The sequence below is a fragment of the Hyposmocoma kahamanoa genome, unplaced genomic scaffold (genome assembly GCF_003589595.1).
Source record: "Hyposmocoma kahamanoa isolate Upper Pololo Valley unplaced genomic scaffold, ASM358959v1 63, whole genome shotgun sequence".
Taxonomy (NCBI): Eukaryota; Metazoa; Arthropoda; class Insecta; order Lepidoptera; family Cosmopterigidae; genus Hyposmocoma; species Hyposmocoma kahamanoa.
Window position 1 is genome coordinate 15,457,613 of NW_020653851.1, and position 12,487 is coordinate 15,470,099.

General features: G+C 34.0%; 1 protein-coding gene across 1 annotated transcript; it reads left to right on the top strand.

The window, feature by feature from the left end:
* Nucleotides 1–1,230: 1,230 nt before the first annotated feature.
* LOC113230267 lies at nucleotides 1,231–5,556 on the top strand. The gene is made up of 6 exons (XM_026464119.1): nucleotides 1,231–1,340; nucleotides 2,763–2,796; nucleotides 3,443–3,834; nucleotides 3,931–4,142; nucleotides 4,228–4,426; nucleotides 4,759–5,556. The coding sequence occupies exons 1-6, from the start codon at nucleotides 1,301–1,303 to the stop codon at nucleotides 4,971–4,973; spliced, it is 1,092 nt and encodes a 363-aa protein (XP_026319904.1). The 5' UTR covers nucleotides 1,231–1,300; the 3' UTR covers nucleotides 4,974–5,556.
* Nucleotides 5,557–12,487: the final 6,931 nt, after the last annotated feature.

Below are 12,487 nucleotides of genomic sequence, written 5' to 3' on the forward strand. Positions count from 1 at the left end.
AGAGCTTCCCCTCGCGACATATTATTCCTTTCCTGTGCCTCTATCGCGCCATGAGCAACAAACGGTGAGTACCTTACGCCGATTGACAAATCCTTTCACAACGATGGCAAGCATTATAGTGTATGCCATCAATAAGAAGAAGGGTAAAGAGTTGACTGTGTACGTATTTAGCGAAAGAGCGTATTAAGCTCAATTATATTAGCAAGAAAATGCGACTACTCAAAAATAAACAAAAACCTTCTATCAAGTCGATTCGATGTGACTTTTGTTAGCTGGCAAGGAGGTATTTTTTGTTAGTTCGGTATCGACACGCATCTTAGTAAAGTGTCTTCTACCGGTAACACACCCACACTGACTTCAAGGTTGAAATGTTGTTTCCTTTTCAGGGTAACACTAAATTAAATAACAGATTGTATCTAGTTGACAGTAACAAAATTAGTATTGTGTCTCCGGCGAAACATTAGACATACAAGCGTTTTGAAGTCATATTGCCTATTTAATAACATGCTTAATGCATATTAGGTATAATCAAATTGTGTAATATTATAATCACAAAAGTGTATTAGATATAATCAAAGACTTTAATCTACTAGTACATAGATGTCGATGGGTATAACTAGGTTTTGTAGTCAAATGGTTGCTCAGAGTTTTCGATAATACATATATCGCGAGTATATTGAGTAGGTACCCATAACCGAACATAGGACTAGGAAGAAGTAAAAAATAATAATACATATTATGTGTAGATAAAGGTAAATTGGAGTATATGACTATAAAATATTTTTAAATGATTGTATAGCGGAGAGGAAATAAAGCTTGGCACTTTGGATTTTGGACCGTTCTTGCTGTACTTAGGTATTAGACATAGAGTTGAATTTAAATGTTATGTGTCAAGATTGTCGTGCTCTTGACCTAGTATCTAACATTTATGTAAAAAGAAGTAGACAAGAATATATTTACGGAGAATTTTGTTTATTTTTGTTACAAATTCCCAATTTTTGTTACAAAATACATACGCAGGTTCTCGACATTGAACTTTCTGCAGCCACTCACACGTCGATAATGCAAATTTCATAACAAAATTTATAAACAGGGCTATTCTGGCAACTGTTGAATTCTCCGCATCCCACGCTTTGGACTAGACGAGTTCCGCCTGTTAGTATTGTACGAGCACTTTTCACGAACACTTGCCTTTGATAATTAGATTCAAGTAGACAAAAGTAAACTGTAACACCGTCATTCATTTAGGTGATTTGGATTTCCAGTAAGCGGTTTTGAGCTGACTACGAATGGGAACAAGATGCCAATTTTGTTCCTGTATTTATTTATCAATTTTATCGGTAAGAACTATTTTTCTGCTCCCCTTATCATATTATAACTAACGTAATAACATTATTAATGTATCTGGGATCAGCGAAACTATATCTAGAACCCCTTATACGAGTGCCATTTATATTTCGGGATTAGAGAACAATAACAAATACATTTCCAGACACCATAATTCGAGCCATCACGCATTTTCAGTATTAAGTGAAATATTTGATTGATCAAAAACTGTTATGCAATTTTGAAACTAGTATACTAAACGTCTTTTCCATAAGTCCTTGTTGGGAATTTGGATTCACAAAACCGGGGAAAACTTTTTCTTCGATGATAACACTATTTTTGTATTCTAGCCATTTACGACAAAACTGCGAGTTGGCTCGAATTATGTGTCCGGGAGTATATTTACCACAAAAATCACTTATTGTTTTTTTTAAATATTCCACATGAAGAGCAAAATACTTATGCATGCATTTAAACCAATTTTCGTAACACTTTTTCCACTCTAATTGAGATACCTCTAAAACATGCGTTTTAAATGCATCAAACGCTTCTACAGGCGTCAAAAAAGGTAAGACTTCGATTTTTTTTTTTTTTGATATGCAGAGATAAAAAGAAGTCATTGGGTACCAAATCAGAATTCTACGGCAGGTGACCCACCAAACCGACGTTACTTTTTTTATGTAACGACGTTATTTTGATTTAAATATTTTATAATATTGTGTAGAGAAAGTAAGAGTAAGGTTAAGGATGCTTTTAAAGAGTTTTGTAAACATTCGCCAACATGCTACATGCAACATGTTTCCTTCAAATGTTCTTCATTTTAAAACCACTTAGGTACACTATATAGGCCTATGCCGATGACGGAGCACCCACAACTTGATGCTTTGTCTAGGTCCTTTTCTTGATGCTTTGTTTAGGTTTATCTAGGTTAGTTAGTTAGGTGTTAACATAATTTTTCTGATAATCAAAGTGCAGAGAACTTCTTGGATTGAGACTACCTATTTCCTGTGATTGTCACTTTATTTTGTTTATCATTATTTAACATTCATACAATTTGGTAAACAATAGCTCAAAATTAAGAGTTAGTAAGTTGCGTAGCCTTGGTGTCATAAAGTGACATGTGATCACACGTCAAAGGTGCTTTTAGCAAATGTATTTTTAAAAATAATATGAACTACATGAAACTTCTGTCCTGAAAAGTTACCATTTTGCAGATATGACCTTATTACAAAAAGGGTGCGATATTTACACCATGTAAAACACACTAGACAAGACTTTAAACGTGCTTCAAAACCTTTATATTTAGAGCAACCATTCACGTCATTGTGAACTGTAAGTGCGAAATCACGAAACGAAGACAATTTAAATAGTTAGGTAGAATAATCTATTAATATCCAGGCTTTAAGCAAATAATAGAAAAACTATTAAACTTACAGGAAATATCGAAGCCCGCCAAACAGACCCAGATAGGTGAGTTGATGACTGACGCACGCATAAGCTTGACACAAAATGCGTATAGCATGTATGCTTATTGGTCACCTATTATTTCTTTAAACTCTTTATTTTACCCTAACACTCAATCTTAATTTCTTTTAACACTTAATTTTAATTAATTCTAACACTTAATTAATTTTAATTTTAATGGAAATACGAAAGAATGAAATCTTTCCGATATTTCAATGTATTTAGACATTGTCTGTAACTCTATTTCCACTGCTTTTTCTTGGTAACGTACTTACTTGTATTTTTGTCAGGAACATGTAGGCACTTGCCTACTTCAATAAACCTATTTCTAGATTTCGTTTTTCCGTAACAGAATAGAATACAGAAAGTAGACTACATCGACATTGCTACATAGTTAGACTTTGATTTATCGTCTTTAGTATCTTCTCTCAAACATTTATTTATCAATTTACACTAATCTATGTTTCTGCAATCCACCAACGGTCTGCGTCATACCACCTCTTGTAATTATCTTCACGATGTCTTGCTTGCTTATTATTTTTGAATCAACAGTGGAATTTGTGTATTTATTTTAAGTTTTTGATAATAAAATCAATGAAAATTTTTATACATTAGGTACCTACTATTGTCTCATAAAAGTCTTTTCTTCTAGAGTACGATTCTTAGAACCGGAAACAAAGTACAAAAATAATCGCCCAAATCGTAGTCGCTCACTTCCTGAAGCCTTTAACATAAGAACAAATGATTATGACAATAACAACGGCCGGTTCAGGTACCCGCGTATGCCACTGAAATTTCATCAGACGTATTCGCAGAGTCTAAAACCACCACTGAAAGTTTACGAACCTCGAGAAGACCCACGCCTTTTTTACCAAACTGATGCGTATCGTAAAGAAATCGTGGGGAAAAACGCAAATCATTATGAAGTTACATTCACATATCCAGGCCATGAAGTTGTCGGATTAAGTGAAAAGAAATACAGAATACGAAAACCTTCTAATAAACGATTGCGAGATCCACGTCAAGAAGCAGATATCAGAAAAGGTGAGGAGGTATCCAGTGACATTGGAAATATTAGATGTAATTAAACTACATTTTATTGTATTCATTTTTAACCAGTGAGGTGCTAATTTTTTGCAGACAACATTTGCATACGTTGTCCAAATGATCGGACCTTGATAGCGAGAACAGGTTACGATAGAGTTTTACTTCAGCCTCCTCATGTGTACACGTGCTCAGGCCTCAAAGCACCAAGAGATATCAGCTTTATCCCGATCCACGGACCGAAATTTGGGTCCTTTATACTAAAAGGATCGCACGTAATTTTTGGCAGAATTAGTTACAACGGTCAGGTAAAATAATTTGCTTAATATTATTGACTTGCCGTTTATACAGTATACAGATCTTGATATTCTATGAAATTTAATTTCTTTGCAGTCTTATCACCTATGCAAGATGCAGGTTCACGTTATAACTCAGACATGCGCTACACCGCCATATTTAGTGTCACATTGTGGAATTCGTGATAAACCTTGCAACTTTACCTGCCGTGATCCACACGCAGAAATATTTGGAAAGACCTCCCTGCTGTGTGGAAGTGACATGAAGTGGAAGGGCAATCTGCCTCTGTGTAAAGGTATGATTTAATTGTTTCCCTGACTTCATATTCTAGATAACTGATACGCGAGAATCTTTAATATCCAAAACCAAGCGTTTCAGTATTGCTATTCACCTACAAGAAGACTTCACAAGTATAAACTAAATCAGTCGACTTGAAACCAAATTATTAGATAATAATTATGTTTCAAGTCGACCTTTGACAACAACCTTCTATTCTTTATGCAACTCTAAATATAAATTAGAACTATCTTCGGATTGTACTAATTTATATTTAGAATAAATATTAGAGTAGAAATCTTTTGCTAGATAATAATAGCCTGTACTACATTACTATATCTTTTTCAACAGTTCAAAATTGGTGTAAAACACCTTCACCTCCACCTTACGGTCGTGTTAGTTGCATTGGAGCGATGGTGCCTGGTGGGTCTGGATTTATAGAAGATTCGAAGTGTCGAGTGAGGTGTGCACGCGGATATCGTTGGCACCGGGCGGTTGCAGTGTGTCGCCAAGGCTCTTGGTCTGCTAATCTTAAGTGCATCTTAAAGTCACGTATTCAGCTATAATGACAGGCTCACTTACTTTCTAAGACATAGGTAGTGCAAGTAGTCGGTGGAAACAAAAAACTAGATTACGAGTACTGTTTCTGCGTAGGGCTGTTCATAGGAACCAAATTGTAATCAAACTTTATAATTAGAGCAACTGTCGTATATATCGTAATGCTGGGAAACGTGACCCAATGTAGAAAAACATACGTGCATACTATTACACCTGTCTACTATTTTGCTTTCTTCACCGGTGTCAATCTGTTCTTAGTAGTGTTAGGCTCAACTCACACTGGCGCAGAGTCGAAGCGTCGCGTCGCGTCCTGTTTTTCAACTGCAACGCTTGGCGACGCGCGTCGACGCTCACATTAGAGCGCCCGAATCACAGTGTGGTCGGCGTCTGACGCCTCACTGCGCTCAAGTGGCGCGCGCGAAGCGGCTCGACTGTATCCAAGCGTCGACACCCGTTTCCATATTTGCATAACACAAATTTGTACCTTAATAATGGGAAAATAGAGATGAGTATATTCATCTTTATGAACACTTTCGCTGTACACTAAGAAATTGGCAGATGTTTAGTTTTGGTACATATTTTCAAATTATTTTTGTTAGACAGTTGTTTTATTTGTAGTGAAATATTTTTTCACATGTGAGATGTGAAAGTTATTTGAATAATGAACATAATTTTATATGCATTAAGTTTTCTGATATGCACTTAAACATTTCCCTTTTTAAATGACGTAATTTCTTAAGTAGGTACCTAGTAAATTTTAATAACTAACAGCCTTACTTATAAACACTATTTAACATTAAATAACGCTTTAAACAATGTTTTATAAAACTCCGACCTGTAAACGTTGATTAGTGCAGTGCTAAATGATTGATTAATTTGTTGTTTAAATAGCTGTCAACTTAAACACCGAACCTTCTTTAGCTCGCTAACTAACAGGATGGCTGACATTAATCAGCTGTTAGCAGATTAGAAAACGTCAATGAATTAAGTAGATTTGTTTTGATTTTTATTGTGAGAAAATGTTTACTTGTAATTGTGAAAAAATTTAACATTTTCGGCGTGATATAGCAGATTTACGGAAATTTGACGCAGGCGCACAAGGAACAAGAAACAATATGATCCACTACTACAGTTAGGTAGATGAACATGAATTTAGGAAACCACTCGTTTTTCCAAAGAATATATGTTAAGGATAATGAGTTTGTTAATGACTTGACAGCCATCTTTTTTAGGATTTCTAAAGCTATTTTGAATGGTTCAATCTTCTAATGTTACCACAGTAATTATTTTTTCTTCATTAAACATTACTTAACTAAGCGGTTTTTAACTTTGTTTATAGGTAATAGAAAGTTAAATAGTGTTTAAAATCATAAATAATGCTTAACTAAGTATTGATTAATGGGTTGTTTTTTATTAGTAAGGCTGCTATTGTTTATCCATTAATCTACGACTAAGAATCTTTATTGACTAGATTTATCTAGCCGGCCATTATTGGAAAATACTTATTTACATTTACTTATGCACCTCAATGTTAACTCCATACGTCAGTCAGCAAACAATCCTCCAGATATTAAAATGATAAACACGTTCATCTTGGTGCGCACCACCGGTGGAGCACGGGCAACTCGCCTATCAGATAGAGTGTGCGACCAGTTGACGTTTGATTTATTAAGAAATCTGTTGGCGCCCTGTTCTAAGAAATCCGTATTGCGCAGTCAAATTTTCATAGTGTAGTTATGAGTGTGATAGTACGAAGGTTAAAAAATCAAGGTTAATAATCTCAGTACACAGTACTAAAAGAACCGGCCTCAAAAGTTCGTGGAAGTACATCTATTTGCCAAGTTTCATTGACATCGGATACCGGAAAGTGCGCGAAACCGTAATCATCCCCTAGTTCGCCACCCTTAGAAGTGGAATATTTTCTTCCAATTTAATCTGGACCACTGCTGAGGTACCCTCTTTCCAACAAAAAAGAAACATCAAAATCGGTTCACAAATTCGCGAGTTATCGCGTAACATTCATGCAAAAAAACAACAGTCAAATTGTTCACCCCTCCGTTTGTGTGTCGGCTAAAAAAGTATTTATTAAAAAGTAACTAGAAATATAATAGAAAATCTAGAATAAACACTAATAAAATAGGCTCCTCGCCTGACTAAACCTTTTGTTTATGCGGCGGTGATGCATCACCGGTGGGCCATACGAAAATCTGTCCTGTCGGATAGCAAAATATTGTCATTATGATTGCGGTTTAAACGTGTTAATAATTTATATTATTATATGCCAAATAATAATAATAATAATAATAATCCTTTATTTTCTTAACACAGTTTAGTGTAGTTTCTAGTGGCAAAATTAAAATGATGTGAGCTGTATGGTATAATGATTTTATGTAATTTCTAAAGGTTGCCTACTATATTGGGTAAAAAAAGAGGCCCGAACACAATACATAACAGGTGATTGTTATTATAACAGATTAGGTTAATGTTTGGTTTATCATAAAAATTAAAAATAGTTGTTTTGTTAAAGTTGTTGCATATTATGTGTACGATTATTACCAGAAGTATGGAATCTTTCTGTTACGCTTTAAGTGAATATGTAAATGCATGTAGGTAAACGATATCGAAGCACTAGATGTAGGTACTTATTTATATTATTATAAAATTTACTTTAGAATGTGCTACCTACTTACTACGTTAGGTACTAGTAAGGTATGTATATCACATAATTATAATACTGTTACCGTAAAATATTGTTTCTGTAAGATATAATAAGACGCGAAGAATAAAAGAGTTTTGTCTTTTAAGTCTATCTAAATCCTTCACCGATTTATTGTCTAGGGCAAATTATGCAAATATCTATAATAAATCTTCATTTATTTAATATGACATTTTATGCCGAAATAAAAAGTATTATAACATAATTTGCGAAAGAAAGTTCTAAATAAATTGTTAATAAAAAGTTATATTTATAGTACTCCTAATTTATTTAGGGGCTTTGATCAATATTGAACATATCAGCCCTATTGGAGAAACGATACAACAAGAAAACACTTAATAAAATCCAGACAGATAAATGAAAATACTGCTCCAAACATTTATACAAAAGCTTCACGGCACTACTTTGTTGGCTCCGACAAAACGGATTGAAACCACCCAACATTAAATGTACGGAAACCAACCCGTGCAAATAACCATAATAAAAAAGTTCTATTATGATTGGGTACGTAAACGTAATTTTTTTTAATGTCTGCTGTAACTTCAATAAACACAATAACAATATATGATATTGGTGTTATTTCCATAAAACTTTCCACACCCAATTTGAAGGCTTAATTACGGAAAATATTTGGAAGGAAATCGAAAAAGGTACAGTATGTGCTTACATGAAACATGTTATGTAACTATATTTTTTCAAAAAATACCGCCAGATCTCAGAGGACGGAAAAAGTCGAAGCGCCAGATTGATCAACTGCCGCCCTCTAGCGGGCCGGGACTGTACACTTTTTTGTTTTTTTATTCGTTGAGCATTGGCTATAGAGCCATCAGCTTATACAAGCAACACAGCATTAAGAAACTTAAAACGTATTAATGCTTAAAATTAAAAATTAATTTGTGAAGAAACCATAGATTTTGGGTACCTATCATTGACTTACAATTATATGGACGTCGGGTCCGCGCTAAAAAGTGTCCGAACTTGTAAGGCGCTAAAATCGTATACAGAGCGTGAAACTCCGCTTTAGTCTTCGTTTGTTCGACTGACAGCGCGCTTGTCAATGATGCCGTATTGTGTAGTAAAACCTTGTAAAAATTACTCACGTAAAGTGAAAAAACAGGATGGTATATCATATTTTCAGTAAGTATTACATTGTGTTATCACAGTTATCATTTAATAGTGTTATTTTATGCACTAGTATATATAGTATTTAATTTATATTTAAATTAATCGTAAATATAAATTACAAAAGCAATCAAAATAATCAAATAGCTAACTGTCTCTTTCCGACTCATTGCTTGCGTAAAAGACTGAATGAGACCCAACACGTCAATTTCAATTGTTTCAAACACAAGCGTTTGAAATATTTAGAACAAAAATTTCATAGAGTCGCTTTGATGCTAATTTTATTATTAAAATATTTTTTAATACATGTTAGTAATACTTTCAAATATTGTTGTACTCTTTCTACGGCTTGGGGTTACGAATCAGAAGACCGAAAATACCTTTGCCCGAAATAACATTTCATGAATTTCCATAATCCCGAAAGTATTTTTTTAGGTTTTTTTTTTTAGAATATTACAAAACAAACCTAAGCTAACTTAATCTTTTCTTTATAATAAGCATCCAAAGCTCCCTAAAGCATAGTTTTATTATGAATCGGTTTTCAGGATTATGAAAATTTGGCTTTACGTTGAATTTGAATTTAAAAAATCAAAACATCGGTACATTTCTTATGGCATGGCAAAATAAATGTATTTATTTCAGTTTTCCTCGAGATCCTATACGTTGCTCACTATGGAGAAATATAATAGCTGAATCGCGACGAGAAGAACATTTTATCCCGAAAATATACAAATTTGTTTGCTCGGCTCATTTCAGACAATCGGATATGTATATAACCAGCAAAGGCTTACGAAAATTTAAAAAAACAGCTTTGCCAACATTGCTAGTAAGAACTGGTTTTTGGTGCCTAGGCATTGCTTATATCCTTTCTATCGATTTAAATAAATATAAATAAATGTTAGACAACATCATATATTTATTAACTTTCGCTATGTTTCTTTATAGTTGAACAATAATAATAATACAAGAAACGACAAATTTGACGAAACTGCAGCAACTAGTGTTTTAACTGCTAACAAGACGGTAAGATTACATGTTTGGCAATAAATGAGTTTTAAATTGTGAACACATCAAAGGTTTTTAGCAGGTACGTACAATTATTGTAATATCAATTAACTTTTTATTTTTAGACTGAGATCAATAATGACAGAGCTGAAATCAATGAAATTGCAATAACAAGTGTTTCAGCACCCGATGATATGGTAAGATAACTTCAATATGTTGCACTACCTAATTTAACTATTCCTAATCTTTTATTTAAAACGCATTTCGTTTATATTATGTGTGTTATTTTCAGATTTCTTCAGAAATAAATCACGATTCAGAAACACCTTCAACCAGTTTATTTTCGCAAGAGCAGCTCATAACCACTCTGGAATCTCCGACTACATCATTAAGCATAGGATCGATATTGGACAGTCCGAGAAAAGTCGTATTAAAAAAAGATCTTCGGGCATGCAAAAAGCAAATACTAATGAAGAATAGAAAAATAAATAATTTACAAAAGATGACCAACCGGTTTAAGAAGAAATGTATTACTTTAAAAAATGCCTTAACCTTATTAAAAAAGTCAGGGTTTTGAAGAATCGTTGATACAAGATTTATCGCAGCATGTAGAGGTAACTGATGCATTCAATGCTCTTTACCTAAAAAACGTTAAAAATAAAAAAAGACCTTTTGCTAAATATCCTCCCGGAGCCCGAAAATTTGCAATCACGTTACATTTCTATTCACCCGCCGCGTACAAATACCTGAGACGAATGTTTAACTCGTGTTTACCCCACCCAAGCACTTTATACGACTGGTATAGAAGTGTAGAAGCTGAACCAGGTTTTACAGCTGAAACATTGGATAGATTAAACGATAAATCTAAAATCACAGAGAAAGAAACAATATGTGCCATGATTGTAGATGAAATGTCCATAAGACAGCAAAAGATATGGAATGGCAAAAAATATGAAGGCGTTGTGGACTTGGGTATTGAAACAGCTGACACTAATGAAACTGCGACTCAAGCATAATGTTATCTTGTTGGTCTCCGTAAATGATTCCTGGAAAATACCACTAGCATATTTTTTAATCACAAGCTCGACAGCGGAAATGAAAACAAATATAATTAAAATTGCGCTAACAAAATGCCATATGGCTGGAGTAAAGATAGTGTCAGTTACATTTGATGGATGCAAAAGTAATATTGCCACATGAAATTATTAGGTTGTGATATTACTAACTGTAAATCTCTTAAAACTCATTTTAAGCACCCAGTCGCGGATTACGAAGTGGTCATTTTTTTAGACGCTTGTCATATGATAAAACTTATGCGCAATACGTTGGAAGCAAGGAAGATTATATACAATTCTAATAAAAAACCGATTAAATGGAAATTTTTTGCAGATCTTCATAAAATACAAGAAAAGAATTGTTTGCATCTTGCCAACAAACTTACACACAGGCTATTGCCTTCAGAAATGAAATTATGAAGGTGAAACTGGCCACCCAACTATTCAGTAAAAGTGTGGCAAAAGCTATGGAATTCTGTGAGACTGAACCTAAATTGCCAGAATTTCAAGACTCGGCTGCTACTACTGAGTGCATAGGAGTGTTGAACGATGCCTTCGATATTTTAAATTCACGGAATTTTAATAATTACGGATTTAAGCAACCGTTATGTACCAAAAATGCTGATAAAATACTTGCTCGGTTGGAGCAAGCTGAAGAATACTTTACCTCTATGAGTGTTAACATTCAACGAAAAAGAAACTTAAAAAAAAAGCTCGAGACTAGAACTATATTTCGCATTGAAAATTTATCTTTAATAAAATGCCAATCTAATACAGGTGTCCTAGGTCTACTAGTATGCATAAAAAGTATACAATATCTGTACACAACATTAGTGCTAATCAATGAAGTTTCCTTTTTGACAGCATACAAATTTAGCCAAGATCATGTGGAGCTATTTTTCGGAAATATAAGAAGTCAGGGAGGCTTTAATAATAATCCGAACTCACGGCAATTCAAATCGGCGTATAAAAAACTCGTAATGCACCTTGAGTTAGACTCGAAATTTTCAGGAAACGCCATTCCTTTAGAAAATATTCCTATTTTAACCTGTGGCAATACAGTGTCAAATATAAATAATTCCTCGATTGGCTACCGGTACAACCTGGAACTTGAAATCACGTGCGAAGAAAGCAATGCATTGGTGGATCAGCAACTTCAAGGGACATGTGATCAGATGTCATCGGCTATAGAACACTCGGACGTCGCATGCGATTATATTGATCAAGTTGTGGGTTATATTGCCGGATTCGTTGTAAGACACCTCCTAAAAAGAATTAAGTGTTCTGACTGTAAGAAAGCATTACTGGCAACAAATCACTTATGGTTTCACAAATTGGTCGACATAAAAACTATGGGCGGACTTTTTTATGCGGCGGAGGATGTTTTTAAGATTTGCAAAAAAAAAAACAGAAGAAAATTTACGGCGATATTTACGAATTAACAGTGTAATGGAGAAAGCAGATATTTGTAAAACTGTTATGAAAACTTTCGTACAACAAAATATATTTCAAAAAATTCACATGCACTCAATGGAACAACCAGCCATGTTCAATCATAGAATAGGCTTATTAAAAGCTGTAACTGAAAAATATATAGATGTGCGATTGCATTATATTGGTAAAA